Source organism: Physella acuta, unplaced genomic scaffold (genome assembly GCF_028476545.2).
Source record: "Physella acuta isolate Inbredline_101_S28 unplaced genomic scaffold, ASM2847654v3 ptg000958l, whole genome shotgun sequence".
In the NCBI taxonomy this organism is placed as follows: domain Eukaryota; kingdom Metazoa; phylum Mollusca; class Gastropoda; family Physidae; genus Physella; species Physella acuta.
Genome location: NW_026732475.1, coordinates 678,347 through 695,586, shown reverse-complemented (window position 1 = coordinate 695,586; position 17,240 = coordinate 678,347). Strand labels below are relative to the sequence as shown.

Sequence of the window (17,240 nt, the reverse complement as noted above, 5' to 3'; positions counted from 1 at the left end):
CAGTTTCATATGCGCATTCACCGAACCCCACCAGTTTCATATGCGCATTCACCGAACCCCACCAGTTTCATATGCGCATTCACCGAACCCCACCAGTTTCATATGCGCATTCACCGAACCCCACCAGTTTCATATGCGCATTCACCGAACCCTCTAACAAAATCCGATCGTGAATCATGTGAGTTGGGTGTGTGTCTTGACCTCCGCCCAAACCCCGCTTTGAACTCACACCCAGTATGCACCACTATAAACCTTTAGGAAGGATGGATAGTAGAAATATAATTGTATATTTTAATGAAATATTAGTTAGATTTTAGAGGGGTAGTGGGGGCGCCAAGTGTGTATAACAAGGGCGCCTTTCTTCTTAATTTTAGTGTTAGAAGAAATTCCCTCCAACACACCTCTCGGGTGTTTTACAAGGGCGCCTCCCGGGTGTTTTACAAGGGTGCCTACCAGGTTTTACAAGGGCGCCTCCCGGGTGTTTTACAAGGGCGCCTACCAGGTTTTACAAGGACGCCTCCCGGGTGTTTCGAGTTATTCGGGGGAAGGGGCTGCAGGGACAAAGAGTTTGCAAACAGCTGTGTGTAAAATAGTCGGACAAAAAAGTTATCAGCATCAGAGGTCTGAGATACACCAAACGAACCCCGGGGGGGGGGAGGAGGAGAGATCCCGCTGGAGTCTGAAACACATGTCACGTGATATAATTTTTATTTAATTTAAACCCTCTGAAACAAACTTAATTAAGTAGGGGAAAATCCAAGCCAGGAATAGACCTGCAGTGATCTTTTTAAAAAATCTCGTCTAAGTCAGGAAAATAGCACTGTGACCTAGAAGCAGGGCCTTCTGCTTTCAGATAATTTTTTTTTTTTTAAAGCTTACACGATCATTCCTTGATGATAAATATTAAGTTAAACTTTTTCTGGAGTGGAGAGTTTTGACTTTAGAATAAAATATCACATACCCATCATTAATAATATTTTTTATGTAACTTATAAAGGTATAAGAACTGGAGTATTGCTTCAAATGTCGATCTTGGCTTAGCTGCTTTTGTCGACAACTTCGTGATGGCTAGAAAAAAGAAATGCAAGGGGAAATAACCCATTTCTCTCACGAAGGGGAGATAAGCAAAGTTTCAGAGGTTCAGAAACTAAAGGTTCCAAATGCGTATGCTAAAGAGGGAAAATAATTGTTTTTACCCGGTTTTGTAATACACAAATACAACCTAACAAAATGATGCTATAAACAATATGCTTTTATTAGTTTGGCTTCAAATAATATTCAGAAGACTTTGCTAAAAATCAAAGAACACTCAGCCAAATCACATAACCGGAGCTAGAAATAATGAAAACTAAATGTCTATTAAAAAAATCAAAGATAATAAAAAAACTAAACTCCAAAAGTATGTAAAATTATAAAAAAATATGAATATATTGTATATTAGTGCTAGGGCCCATAGCTCTAGAATTATTTTAAACAAACGTACAGCAAAAAACTAAAGTGACACAATCATACAACAACAATCTGCACAATCATACAGCAACAATCTACACTAACAATCATACAGAAACAATCTACACTAACACAATCATATAGCAACAATCTACACTAACACAATCATACAGAAACAATCTACACTAACACAATCATACAGAAACAATCTACACTAACACAATCATACAGCAACAATCTACACTAACATAATCATACAGCAACAATCTACACTAACACAATCATACAGAAACAATCTACACTAACACAATCATACAGCAACAATCTACACTAACACAATCATACAGAAACAATCTACACTAACACAATCATACAGCAACAATCTACACTAACACAATCATACAGAAACAATCTACACTAACACAATCATACAGAAACAATCTACACTAACACAATGATAAAGTACCAACCATCAAAAATTCACATTATTCACTAGATAAACACAAGTACTATTTTACTGGAGTAGTTTTACACTAGAACTCATAAGGCCAGATAAAACCTTGCAATTATAAACTAAACAAAAACCTAATGCATAGAACCATTACCACCTAATGTCAATTGGGGAAAAAAATTGGTTTAACATGAATACAGAAAAAGACATTTAAACGGAAAACTAATTTTTACGAAGTTAAAAAAAGTCTGTTTTAAGCAATGATATAGTCAAACTACTTTTATTAAATGATAATCTCTGTGATAGATGAAAACAAAAACTTAACAGAAAAATGTTATTTATATGCTGCCGTTAAAAAGACAAATAAGTAAACCACATCTTGTGGTGAATTAAATTTACATAATATATGAACAGGATACTTACAAGGTTACATATCAGAAAACTGAACAACATTTAGAAACTTGTTTATTATACATATGAAACAAAAATTTAATTTACAAAAATATTTACAAAATATAAAAAGAAAGAATTTAAAATCAATGGACAAAAATCAGCTGTTTCTACAATACGTTGGAGCTCTGCAATAAAGGAGTTATATAATATAAGCAGTCCTGCTGCATATTGGGTTTATATTTCTATGTCCAGATGATAACATTTGAACAGTAGAGTTGTATCCACATCAAGACATTTGAACAGTAGAGTTGTATCCACATCAAGACATTTGAACAGTAGAGTTGTATCCACATCAAGACATTTGAACAGTAACTGTTGAACAGGGGGTAGGGTTGGAATGTTGGGTGATTTGAGTGTGAAGTCACATGTAGATGACACAACGGTCAGTTGTTAGTTGGAATGAGTGATAATACATTTGTTCTGTAAAACTGATGACACTTGCTAGTGACGTGACAGGTTTCAGTATTTTAGTGAAGTGACAGATTTTAGATTTATAGTGCGCCGCTACTGACCTGGTCGTAACAATTAAAACCATTTACAATAGTTTTCTACCTAGTTCTAGAATTGGTTTTTTTTCTTCATTAATCTACAATAAAACAATGCAAAATCTAAAACATTCACAATAAAAAAAATCCCAGTTAACGTGTTTTATAAATTAAGCAGGAAATTCTTTAAAAACCACCGTATTAAGTGTAAATATTAAATAAGATGATTAAATAGTCACTGTATTCTGGGTATTAATAGACTAGTCACATGTGGTCTAGTTACATAAAATTTTCTAACAAATTTAAACAATCAGAAATAAGGTCACAGCGTTATTTTAAAGGTTTGATATAACACTGTTCATATTGCTATATCAGTCACAAAATATGATTTCATCCCTCATCATCAATCAACACATAAAGTCAGCAGAAATTATAACATACAGTAACTTAAGCATATTAATATTTAAATATGAAATTAATACTTAAATGCAGGTGATTTAATTAATGAAATGAACTAACTATGAAACTAAGTCACCAACAGTATCACATAGTTGTACTCCTCTGTAAACTACTTCTTGTGGACTGGTAAACTTCTTTATCTGCCGCACTTTCATTGTCTTCCAGCTTTGCTCGTTTGGCCGGTTTTTCTTTAGTCTCTCTCCTAGACACAGGCTGTTTCTGCAACTGTTTTGATGATGTGGCTGTGTTCGGAGATTGTTCAAGGTGTGAGGTTTTACTCGAACCTGACGTGGATAAAAGTTCAGAAGTGCCAAGCCTCTCAGAGAGGGAGACTGAGGCGCTGTCGGGATGTTTTTCTGAAGTTGATTCCATCTCACACGACATACCCAGTGGCCAGCTGGGTGGAGTCTTGCGGATGATGTGACGCAGTTTGTCTTTGATCTTCACAAAGTGTCTTTTGAATTCCAGACCATCACCCTATGGAAGACAAATATTCTTTAAATTAGTCACCATCTACTTATGTGGCTAGCAAAAAAGAAAAGACCTAAAAATCATGCCTCAAATCTTTTTTTTTAGCTGATTATCTCCTGCTCAATAGAAAAGGTTTTAAAACTATAGCTTCTATTCAGATGTGTCAACAAAAAGAAATTCTCTGCACACAGAAAAAATCCTCAAAAGATAAACAGTATGGCTATCAAGAGTTTTAACTAATTTGTTAAAGCATTACTTATAAAAATTTACAGCTTCACAATTAAGTTGTAAGTTGCTACACTTGCTATTCACCTAAAATAAATCATTAGCATTAGCAAAAACTTTTATCCCCAACTAAACGTTCCATAAACAGATGATAATTTTCTTTATTACAAGCCCACAGAAGCTCTGTATTTACAATGACAATTTATGCTGCTATGAATGAAAGCAAACCAGGTCTTTCCCCTCTGAATAAAAGCATAACAGTTCCTACCCCTGTAAATAAAAGCATAACAACTCCTACCCCTGTAAATAAAAGCATAACAGGTCCTACCCCTGTAAATAAAAGCATAACAGCTCCTACCCCTGTAAATAAAAGCATAACAGTTCCTACCCCTGTAAATAAAAGCATAACAGTTCCTACCCCTGTAAATAAAAGCATAACAGTTCCTACCCCTGTAAATAAAAGCTAAACAGTTCTTACCCCTGTAAATAAAAGCAATCTGCCCTTGCCCTATAAAGAAAGCAGATAGTCCCTCCCCTGCCTCTATGTCTGCAAGCAGATCAGTTCCTTCCCCTGCCTCTATGAATGCAAGCAGATCTTACCTTAGACAACCTGAAGTCCACCAGCAGGTTGCCAGCCATCTCAATGACACAAATTTTAAAAATCAGTCGCGACTTCGTCTTGTCTACAGTGCTGATTGTAAGCTGGGGATAAGAAATTTGTATAACACTAGAACTAAATTCACACAAAATGTTTGATTCTCATAAAAATCAGTTGCGACTTTGTCTTGTCTACAGTGCTGATTGTAAGCTGCGGATAGAACATTTGTAGAACACTAAAACTACATTCACACAAAATGTTTGAATCTCATAAAAATGCTGACAGTAACATAACAAGGATGATTTTCTGTCCCTACCAGGGTAAGGGGGTTAAGGAGTAAGATCAGAGCTCAGGTTATAGTTGGTACTGAGTACTAAGTTAGTACACATCTTAATATCAATATTAGAAAATGTTTATGACCAATCAGCACTTATTGATCAGCTTTTGTCATTGACTTAAATACCAAGTTTAAGTAATTAATTAATAAGTGAAAGCTGGCCACACAATCTCTAAAATACTGACATTACTTAAAAGGATGATCAGATCAGCTCAAGGGTCATACTTAAACAAAATGATGCAATTCTCCAATACACAATAAACAAAGTCATGAGAAAATACGCAATTCTCCAATACACAATAAACTAAGTCATGAGAAAATACGCAATTCTCCAATACACAATAAACTAAGTCATGAGAAAATACGCAATTCTCCAATACTCAATTATTAAGTCAAGAGAAAATATAGACTTGGTGCTGTGAGTTCACTGGAATATTTTCATACAAGTCTTACCTGTACGTTGGAGTTTTTCTTGACACCATAGCCATGAGATTCCAGAAACTCAGACATTTCTTTGATGGTTTCTTGACGTGTTGTAAGCACAAAGAACCTTGTCATTCTCTTCACTAATTTTTGGAATGGAGTCTTTAAAAAAAAAATGTATTCAAGTGAACATCAAAAATTACAGGAACATTCTGAGTCATTGCATCAATAGTTTGTACATTTTATAAAGGTTTTAATAGTGAAATGAAACAAATTTATTTTCATTAATTTGAAATATTAAATCATTTATTTTGAATAGGCCTAATAACATGATTTTATATTCAAAGATAATATAACATTTTATGTTCAATCGATATTTAATACACTTGTTAATTAATTTGAACATAGCAGTTATTAATAGTGTTCATTTTAGTATGGCTTTTTTTTTGGTCAATTTTAATCAATTCTATTAATAATTATGTGAATAATTTTTAGCAAAATCTTAAATGTTTTCATTTTTCTAATTTTTACTTTTTATTTCTAGTGAATGTATAAATATATTATTTGTAATTACTTAATAATTTCTAAAATTGTTATAATTAAAATTTTGCCATGAGATAGCCTGTACAGACCTGAGAAGTGGCTGGTGTACACTGCATCTGAGAGCTAAGTAACAAATCATCTGATTGGGCAGGCTGAGAGAAGCTCATGGGATGGCGAACTTCGGCCAGGGGAGACAATGAGTTCTCATTGTTGGACCTTTCTGGCTGTGACAAAATCCTTTAAAAGGGAAGTAAAAAAATTTAACCAATGCAGTTTAAAAAGTCTAGCTTTTCAAAAACATAAATAGTGAGCATGAAATTTTTGTTTACATTTGAGAAATATGAATCAATACACTTTAAAAGAAATTGTTTTTTTAAATTATGACTCTAAAATGTATTTTTTTTTAATTTCTGAATGGTAGTCTATTTAAAATGGTTATAAATCTAATAATCTATTATTTCTTGCATTTCTTTAAAAAACTAAGTTTTTAAAAAAGAAGAAATTTGAAATTGTTAAGTAGAGAAACAAATAATGATCTCACCCCTGAGGAGAAGACAGATGCCCATGCTCATCCATAATAGAATTACTCATGATCTGTTTAGTTGTGCTTGATGTGTTTTCATCTGAAAAATACAACAATTCGAATACTGACTTCATTAAATACAGATGCTATCACTAGAATTTGAATATTTTTAACTTCTGTACAGAATATCATATGTAATTGAAACAGATTAATATATAAAAACACTTTTAAGAAATGTAACAGAAAATTTAATATAAAATCTTTAAATTTGTTGACAAAGAAATAAAGCTTTAAGATACTAGTACCCTAAGATTTATTTATTTTATGATTATAATGCTATTTTTGGAAACATGAACCTCGTTCATTGAACATAATTTTTTACATGTGTTTCTAGAGTCTTATGTCTGTTTGTTTTTATATTTCATACTTGATTAATTAAAAGCAACCTAATCAAGACTGATACATACCTTCTGAAAGCATAAATCTCTTATTGTAAAACTGATGTTTTTTAATCTGTTCCAGTGTGTACCTTCTCTTGGGATCCTCTACTAACACAGACCTAAACAAGGCTGAAAAAAAGAATGTTTACAGTGCTCAGTAATATATAAGCCAGTGACTCACAAACCATTTCAAACAGCCATTAACAAACCAAATTTTTTAAACTGTAAATTTTTAAAATTTTAAACGGAAGGTAAAAACAACACTATTTCTGCTAATTTTGTATTCAAAGTGGGCTTATAATTTTTTTTTATTTTACGGTTAAATTGTTTAGCTTACACAAAGCTAGTGTGTCCATTTTGTTCCAAGGCTCTTTAGTTATGCATTTCTCTCTCCATTGTCTGTAAAGTCTGTCTCTCATAATGGGGACATCCCAGGGCAGTTCTGAAAGTTAGAGAAACACAGCTAATTAATTAATTAAACCAATTTAACTCTAATTCATTTATTCTTGATCCTTGAATTATATGACTGGAATAATTCAACTCACTGCCTGCTAGTAAAGTGACTAGAATAATTCAACTCACCACCTGCTAGTAAAGTGACTAGAATAATTCAACTCACCGACTTCTAGTAAAGTGACTAGAATAATTCAACTCACCGCCTGCTAGTCAAGTGACTAGAATGATTCAATTCACCGCCTGCTAGTAAAGTGACTAGAATAATTCAACTCACCACCTGCTAGTAAAGTGACTAGAATAATTCAACTCACCGACTTCTAGTAAAGTGACTAGAATAATTCAACTCACCGCCTGCTAGTAAAGTGACTAGAATAATTCAACTCACCACCTGCTAGTAAAGTGACTAGAATAATTCAACTCACCGACTTCTAGTAAAGTGACTAGAATAATTCAACTCACCACCTGCTAGTAAAGTGACTAGAATAATTCAACTCACCGCCTGCTAGTAAAGTAACTAGAATAATTCAACTCACCGACTTCTAGTAAAGTGACTAGAATAGTTCAACTCACCACCTGCTAGTAAAGTGACTAGAATAATTCAACTCACCGCCTGCTAGTAAAGTAACTAGAATAATTCAACTCACCGCCTGCTAGTAAAGTAACTAGAATAATTCAACTCACCGCCTGCTAGTAAAGTGACTAGAATAATTCAACTCACCGACTTCTAGTAAAGTGACTAGAATAATTCAACTCACCGCCTGCTAGTAAAGTGACTAGAATAATTCAACTCACCACCTGCTAGTAAAGTGACTAGAATAATTCAACTCACCGACTTCTAGTAAAGTGACTAGAATAATTCAACTCACCGCCTGCTAGTAAAGTGACTAGAATAATTCAACTCACCACCTGCTAGTAAAGTGACTAGAATAATTCAACTCACCGCCTGCTAGTAAAGTGACTAGAATAATAGCACAGGACCAAATGTCTGCAGGCTCCGCCCTGTAGGGCACGCCTTTCAGAACCTCTGGAGCCGTGTAAGGTTTGGTCCCACACATCCGACTGACTTCTCTCTCCGCACCCTTGTACCGGAACACTGTAGCCATCCCAAAGTCTGTTATTTGTAATACATCTAAAACAAAAAGAATATTTTTAAAGTGAGATATTAAAAAACTAAAGCAATATTAGACAAAGTAAAGCTACCCTTTAAACCTTTTTCCATAGGGCAGACGAAGTAGTGTTCCTGTGATCTTAATATAATGAAGGGATAGAATATTAATAATAATGAACCAGCAAGAGCGCTTAAACCAAAGACATGACATTTGGTTAAAGACTACATACCAAACAGTCTTAAATCAATATATGACACTTTATTTCTATTTATTAAAAACTTACCGTTTTCATCAAGAAGTAAATTTTCAGGTTTCAAATCACGATGGCAGACTCCTCTGCTGTGTAGGTATTCCTGAAGGGAACAGCACAGAAAATATCCAATTTGAGAATTCATGAACAGCATTGTCTTACAATTAAATAAGGAGTTGTTTTGTTTTGTTTTAAATTCATTTTATTTTTTAAATATGATACTAAAATTTGTTTAAATTTATAGAACTTAAAAATGTATTACATCTTAAAATTTTTGAAAGCCAATCAGCTCAAAAACTAAGCAAATAAAAACAAATATGCTAATTGTACAGCTAGTTGCGTCAGATATATTTAATATAATTCAATGCAATTTTGTTTTTCAAAAAGTTAAATCAATGTTGTTTAAGCATATACTTTTGTTGCTCCTTATCAAAGTAAATGTGACAAAAATACTCACAACGCCTTCAATCAACTGATGAAAGTATTTGAGTGCATCTCGCAACTTCATGCCTTTATCAGGTTCTGTGTAAAAAAAAAAAACAAGATGAGTTACACATTGACATAAACCTTAACTCTAAATCTCATGTTTAACATGATAATTTACAGCTTTGTAAATACAAAAAATTAGTTACCTATTCTGTCAAAGAGTTCTCCTCCACTAGCATATTTCAGAAATAAATATTGAATATCATTGGCTTTTCTGTACCCATAAAACTTAATGATGTTTCTGTGATCCAACATTTTGTGTACACAAATCTGCAGATAAAAAAAAAAACATTTCGCTAAAGTTTCAAATTATATTTTATTAACATAAGACAGCTAGGCAATAGAGCCCTATATCTTATATTGCTAGCTTAGAGTTCCTACGTTAATCAGAAATTTAATCAGAGCTGTAGACCTTAAAGCAAACTAAAGACTGAAACAGTTAGCCAATCCTTTTCTGAATAAATATTGAGTATTGACAAAATACTGCAACTTTCTTTAAATGAATGTAAACCTATCAGTGATCAACAATTTTTATCTGATGCTGTAATGGCCTTTACCTCTTTTCTGACATTTTCTTCCACAGAGCTATCTGTCAGATGTATTATCTTTACAGCAACACACTCCATTGTGGCGCGACAAACAGCCAGCTTTACCCTGGTAAGGAATAAATGTTGAATTAAGTTCTAAAAATATTTTTAAGAATTGTATCAAGTGTTATTTTACTTCCTACAAGTATATTACATACCTATATATTATAATGAAAAATACCAATGATATTATGCAATGACTAGTTTCCATTCCAAACCTCAGTATAAAAACAACATAATAGATTTAATTGACCACAAAATTAAAACGAGTTAATGTTACTCACTCTCCATAAGCACCTTCACCTAAAGTTTGAACAAATTCCCAGCCTTCTACGAATGGCTCTCTATACTGCTCCATAATGCTGCTTCCAGGATTGTATTGATGAGGTTTTAAAAGACTATCCTTTTTTAATCCATTTGTCTGAAAAAAATAAGTTTAGGCTTAAAAAAATGCATCTTTGGTAAAATTGGAAGAGAATGAACAAAAACAGACTCTTGGCAGTAGTAAGTATTGAATTCTGAATACTGCTAACACATAGCCTAGTTGTTTAACCATTTGGGTAGAACTCTTGCAAAATAATAATTTGTAGAAATCAGTTTAAAGTTTAGGCCTAAAAGCGAAGAGATTTCTGGGTAATCTATCGTTTTGGGTACGTAAAATCGCCCGCGGCTAGTAATGTACGAAAAAGTTACCTCATTGTCAAGGCTTTAATAGAAGTATATTGTGATATGTTTGTGTCAAATATTGTAGATAAATGAATAATAAACCTAAATCAATGGCTAAATATATAAATATGGGCCAGAAATTAACTTTAAACAGCAGTGTTTGCGAGCAAGATTTGCTATATAAACAGCAGCCATTTGTAAAATAGAGTGGCTTTCCCCTGAATCTCGCGCTATAAGGTTAAAAAAAAAATTAAACAGTATAGTAAATGAGCATGGTTGCAGCTGTTGGAAACATCGCTAGTCTTCATTTATTACTGAAAAGTTTTAATTCAACCGTTTAAAAACAGGTACATAAATGAAACAAGGAAACATTTTTGTATTTTTCAAAATATAAATCCTCTTCAAAATGTGAAATAATTATTAAAATTTAAGGAGTCATCTGTTTTTCACATTACTAGATCTAGACATCTAGATCTAGATTCTAGTCGCGGGCGATTTTACCTACCCAAAACGATAGATTACTCAGATTACCGATTTGGACGATTTCTGTTAGGAGTTAATGTTAGCTACTTGAGAGCTTTTCACAAAATACTAGATCTAGATTACATCAGCTAGATTCTAGATCCTCTAGATCTAGATCTAGTCGATCATGATCGCCCGAGTACGGAAGATTTCACGTTTTCTTGTTTGTTTTTTTTTTCTTTTGATCAAGTAAAATCAAGTTGATGGGCTTCAGTTTCAAACTTCGGTAATCTATCGTTTTGGGTACGTAAAATCGCCCGCGGCTATTAATGTACGAAAACGTTACCTCATTGTCAAGGCTGTAATAGAAGTATATTGTGATATGTTTGTGTCAAATATTATAGATAAATGAATAATAAACCTAAATCAGTGGCTAAATATATCAATATAGGCCAGAAATTAACTTTAAACAGCTGTGTCTGCAAGCAAGATTTGCTATATAAACAGCAGCCATTTGTAAAATAGAGTGACTTCCGCCTGAATCTTGCGCTATATGTCTATAAAAATAAAACTTTAACAAGATGGCTGCTATAGTAAATGAGCGTGGTTGCATCTGTTGGAAATATCGCTGGTGTTCATTTATTACTGAAAAGTTTTAATTCAATTGTTTAAAAACAGGTACATAAATGAAACAAGGAAACATTTTTGTATTTTTCAAAACATAAATCCTAATCAAAATGTGAAATAATTATTAAAATGTAAGAAGTCACCTGTTTTTCACATTACTAGTCGCGGCCGATTTTACGTACCTAAAACGATAGATTACCCAAACTTCAGACAGAAGCCAAGAAACTTTTTAATTTTATTTTACATAAGAAAAAGGTTTTAGATAGTAGATATGAAATATGTGAGATGAGCTTACGGCTTACTTCAATACAGATATTCTAGATTCTAGATAAAATCATTACTCTTTTATAAGACGACACTCGATCTGTCTCTTTAACTTTTTGCTTTCCCCGCCATTTATTTTAGGCGTTTCCTTAACTACCTTCATACAAACGAGAGGTAGAATCTAGGCCCCTGTCTTTATTATTTAATTTTACTAGGCCTATTCTATTTACTAAAGGCTTTAGTTCAACAACACAAGGATTGGCCTCCCCGCCTGTTATAAGGGTCATCCATTTATGATGTACACACAAAATTTGGAATTTCAGACCCTCCCCCACGTCCACTGTCGACTATTCCCTCCCCCCTCCCCCCCCCCCTTTTGTCGGCTTTTGTTCATCATGGCGTGCTAAAAATACAAAAATACTGCCCTGTATGAGACAGGCTACATTTCTCTAGGTCTCCCTACTCACGTTTTTTATGGGCGTTGGTTGTAACATGCACATGAACTACTTGACTATTATTTCCTACGAGCAGAGTTTCTTCCAGGCATCTCTTCGGGGGGGCTTCGCCCCCCCCCCCCCCCGAAAATTTTTTACCGCCCCCCCCCCGAACGAAATGAAATTTATATAATTTATATAGAAAATATATACTTTTAACAGTGTCCGCCCCCCCCCCCCCCGAAGAAAGTTTACCGCCCCCCCCCCCCCCGAAGATTTCAAGTGCCCCCCCCCCCCCCCGGAGAAAAAAGTCTGGAAGAAACACTGCCTACGAGCCGACCCGCGGCTGTTATAAGGGTCATCCATTTATGATGTACACACAAAATTTGGAATTTCAGACCCTCCCCCACGTCCACTGTCGACTATTCCCTCCCCCCTCCCCCCCCCCCCCTTTTGTCGGCTTTTGTTCATCATGGCGTGCTAAAAATACAAAAATACTGCCCTGTATGAGACAGGCTACATTTCTCTAGGTCTCCCTACTCACGTTTTTTATGGGCGTTGGTTGTAACATGCACATGAACTACTTGACTATTATTTCCTACGAGCAGAGTTTCTTCCAGGCATCTCTTCGGGGGGGCTTCGCCCCCCCCCCCCCGAAAATTTTTTACCGCCCCCCCCCCCCGAACGAAATGAAATTTATATAATTTATATAGAAAATATATACTTTTAACAGTGTCCGCCCCCCCCCCCCCGAAGAAAGTTTACCGCCCCCCCCCCCCCGAAGATTTCAAGTGCCCCCCCCCCCCCCCGGAGAAAAAAGTCTGGAAGAAACACTGCCTACGAGCCGACCCGCGGCGTATCATACGCCGCTATTTAGTTGTTTTATTTTCTACTTTTCAGTAATTCATAATTTATGAATTCGACAGTACCAATGCTGCCACTGAAAATATTTGCTTTAAAACACTAACCCCCCCCCCCCTTTCCCCCAACCCCTACCCTGCACCCCCCCCCCCCCCGTGAAAGCAGCCTCCTCTTAGTTACCTCCCTAAGTTTAAAATAGTTTCAAACTAAATTATCTGCCCCTAATAGCCGTCACAAACCCGGCTCTAAGATTTGTAAACATTTAGAGTGAACCACCGCTCACCAGACCATGTGGGGGTGGGGTGGGGTGATAGAGAGGAAGAGAGGGGACTGCAAGGCGCGCTTGTTAAGCTTGCAGCTTGTTTTCTAACGTCTCACAGAAGAGAATTATATATATAGAATAATATAGATGAAGGTATTCAGAATTCAGAACCAAACATCTTGAATATTTCATCAACTTTGTTTTCCTCTTTGTGTCCGAGACTTACGGGTCTGTCACAGAAAACTCCCTCCAGTTTTGTCGGTCTCCGGCAATTTTCCTGGCAGTTTCCCATGACATTCCTGTCTCTGCCAGCTGCTTCCCCCACCGTGCGTCTCCAATCCTTTGGCCTTCCCTGTTTTCTTTTTTCTTGAGGCGTCCAGTTTAGCGCCATTCCTGCGATTTCATCTGGACTCACTTTTAAGACGTGACCTATCAAGCACCATATTCTTTTTTCAATTATTTCGGAAACTGCTTACATTTCCAAGACTCCTAGTAGTCTATCATTGGATGTGGTGTTAGACCAGTTGATGCCTTTTATCCTTCACAAGCACTTAGTTTGGAATATATACCCGTAACTTTCGGGTTTGGAAGCACACAGTCTGGTATTTAATCTGACATATAGGCCTCCTCATTTTTGGAATCCCTTTATTCAGTGGCAATGCTAGGTCGGGTGTCACCCGTTGACGTCTCTGCCTTCATTTACAATTGTTGCTCATTAGTCAATAAACACGTCATCAATTTCATTGATCTACCCAAAATCCTGTTGTTCCATGAACTCTTCATAACATCCGCTTTCATCGTCAATTCAGTGATCGGACTAGCAAAGTCTTGTATACCTCCCCCCTCCCCTCCGTCACACATCGTCACCTTCAAAATTGCATTTGAATTTTTCTTAAAATACGATATTTTTAACACGTTTTTCTTAACTCAGCTTCGCGTTTGTGGATGGATTTGTTTGTTGTTAAAATTGACATCGAAAATTAGCCCACTTCTGATTGCTCTAGAGATCTGAAATTTGGCATACAGGCTACTTTCGCCTAACAATTTCAGATGCAATCATAAAAACTAGCACTTAGAGACCGTAATTAGCTTAATTTAATTACGCCCCAAGGACCATAAAATTGAGGACATGATTTCTAAAGATACCGACAAGACTGGAGGCCTATTGACACAGTTACTTCGGCCTCAATCGATGTGAGCGCGCTGGCCGTGATCGTATAGTGGTTAGTACTTCGCGTTGTGGCCGCGACAACCCAGGTTCGAATCCTGGTCGCTCAATATTTTTAGTCCGTGTATTTATAAACACTTAGTCAATTCATACTTAATCAAGTCATTAGATAAAGTAGAAAATAAACTATATAATAATAATCATTAAAAAAGTTTTAAAAAACCCACGTTTTCTGATTGAACTAAAAAGTAGAAAATAAATACTATACATACAATAATGCAAGCGATCACTCTACTATAAGCTATCAAAAACGTGGGTCGCCGAAGTAAAAGTTATATTACTATTGATTAGATAATACTATTGACTTTTATTAGGGAGCTTGTAGAGAGTCAACAGTATTAGAAACTGTAAGAAAATCACGGCGCCCCACGTTTTTGATAGCTTATAGTAGAGTGATCGCTTGCATTATTGTATGTATAGTATTTATTTTCTACTTTTTAGTTCAATCAGAAAACGTGGGTTTTTTAAAACTTTTTTAATGATTATTATTTTCTACTTTTTAGTCTTTGTCTGTTTGTTTGCATTAAAATCTTGCTATCGATTTTATCTTTTCACTTTTTTTTTGGGTAAACGAAGACAACTCGTAAAAAGACAACTCGTAAAAAGACAACTCGTAAAAAGACAACTCGTAAAAAGACAACTCGTAAAAAACATGTTGTTTGAATACGTTACTGACTAGAACACATAGATTTGAACCCGTGTCGAGTGGGATAGCAATCGTGTGCCCAACCACTCGACCATATCGTCTCCCCCAAACTGGCCTACCTCCTGTAAGTTTAAACTCGGTTCAAGCTAAATTCTCTGCCCCTAAGCCTGTGGCGACATGTGATCGTTCGCTTCACTGCGCGCGAGGTACGCGTCGCTGGTTTTTTTTCTAATGGCTAGCAGAGGATAATTATATATATAGATTATATAGCGGTCTAAAATGCTCAATACAATGTTTCCATTGATCAATTTAGTAATAATAACAATTGAATATTCAATGGTCATCCAAAAGAAAGCTTCCCTGAAAATTTCAGCGCGCTAGCTAACTGGGAAGTGCCAGAAATTTCGATCGCAAGATTTGATTGGAAAGACAAACAAACACACAAACAGAGAAAGCAAGTTAAAGAAAACGTGGGAAAAAAAAACGTGGGTCGGGCAGATGGGTCGGGAAATTTGATGTTGAATCTTGTCTGAATTCTGTCAACATAGAGTATTTTAATCTTAGGCGGGATCAGGGTTCTTCTTCTTCTTCTTCGTTCTTAATTATTAGTGTTGAAGGGGGTCGAGATTTATCTGCCAGTGGGTTTGAACTCGAGACTTTGTTCGAATTTATCAACCATGAGCTTTTTGCCGACTTGACCGCGCCTCCAACACAATTAAGCGTTACGTGTCAACTGGTTATGCGCCATTGAGGCCATTGACTCCGATTTCAGCCTGCTTTTCTTTTTGGATTTGCTTCCATAGCCTTTGCCCAACCAAGAACAAACTACAAGGCAGCAGTTGTTTGATTTTTGGAGTTGTCTCTCCTAGAAGAGTGGCTGTCCCCAGCTAACGAGCCTCATCTGCCCGAGGGTTCGAACTCGAGACTTTTCGGTTTAGCAACCATGAGCTTTACCAACTCGACCACGCCGACCCCTGGGATCAGGGTTGAAAACCGCTAGTGGCCCGCTGTCACCCGACCTAAAAAAAAATCACTTCCTTTCCATATAAAAAAAAAGTAATAATTAATTGATAACTTGATAGTTAGAATTTATATAATCGCATTTCTGCTGTTCAAGGAGCTGGAGAGCGGCATCTTGATATCAAAAGAGTCGCATGCGGCTCGCGAGCCGCAGGTTGCCGACCCCTGCTCTAAACCATCACCAGGGGCGGAACTACAGTGCCGCCAGACCCCGCAATGCGGGGGGGGGGGGGGCCCATGACATTTACCTAGCTGTAACGGTACTCAAGTTATCGTGTTTACACACAGACACACACACACAGACACACACAGAGACATACGGAAAAGATTGCAAAATTATGTTTTTCCGTATCAGTGAGGTGTAAAACGTCGAGATTTGTAAAAATCTCGATTTTTTTTTTCCACGATTACAAGACTTTCTCTATACTTCGTATATACGAGAAAGTAAAAAATCTAATTTTCTTGCAATTTTTGACTTAATGTTTGTTTTGTAAAACGATTACCATAGCTGCGGTTTGATTATCTTTATTCTATAGACACCATCCCCACGCTCTTGTATATTCTTTTTCCCTTTGTTTTTAAACCACTGTGAAAGCCAAATCCTCTCTCTTCTACTTAACATTCAAAGATAAGCAAACGTTCAAACCACGTCCATGACTTATTTCCCTTTTTTAAATAGTCAAATTGGGGTGCTCATAAGCTCCTTTTAATAGATTTGTTGTACTAAACAAATTAAAAAGCAATTACTTATCTTACTAAATATTTTTTTCATAAAGTACTTACTAAAGAATGACCTTGTATAAAAAGGAAATGTATTTAAAATCAATAATATAAATACAAAAAACATAAAAATAATCATAACACGAGACACCATTACTTCTACAAAACATTTTTTATATTCTTTAGGCCAGATAACCGTTTTAGAACACATAGCACAGGGGTTCCCAACCCCGTGCCCGCGGGCGCCGTGCATGGCGCCCCCGCCGAACGATTCGAATGTGCCCGCCTCTCACTATTCGACAGAG

General features: G+C 35.9%; 1 protein-coding gene across 2 annotated transcripts; it reads right to left on the bottom strand.

Annotated features, from left to right (window-relative positions):
* Positions 1-3,226: 3,226 nt before the first annotated feature.
* Positions 3,227-11,900, bottom strand: LOC131953847 (serine/threonine-protein kinase Chk1-like). Of its 2 annotated transcripts, none has more exons than XM_059317249.1 (14): positions 11,842-11,900; positions 10,030-10,166; positions 9,716-9,812; positions 9,305-9,428; positions 9,130-9,194; positions 8,706-8,775; positions 8,254-8,442; positions 7,195-7,299; positions 6,885-6,986; positions 6,436-6,517; positions 5,984-6,131; positions 5,382-5,513; positions 4,594-4,695; positions 3,227-3,774 (listed from the first exon to the last, which is right to left on the bottom strand). In XM_059317249.1, exons 2-14 carry the CDS (start codon positions 10,101-10,103, stop codon positions 3,382-3,384), a joined length of 1,683 nt encoding a protein of 560 aa, XP_059173232.1. In that variant the 5' UTR covers positions 10,104-10,166; positions 11,842-11,900; the 3' UTR covers positions 3,227-3,381. The 2 variants fall into 2 exon arrangements, with proteins under 2 accessions (XP_059173232.1, XP_059173231.1); XM_059317248.1 differs by having other exon boundaries at positions 11,803-11,894.
* Positions 11,901-17,240: the final 5,340 nt, after the last annotated feature.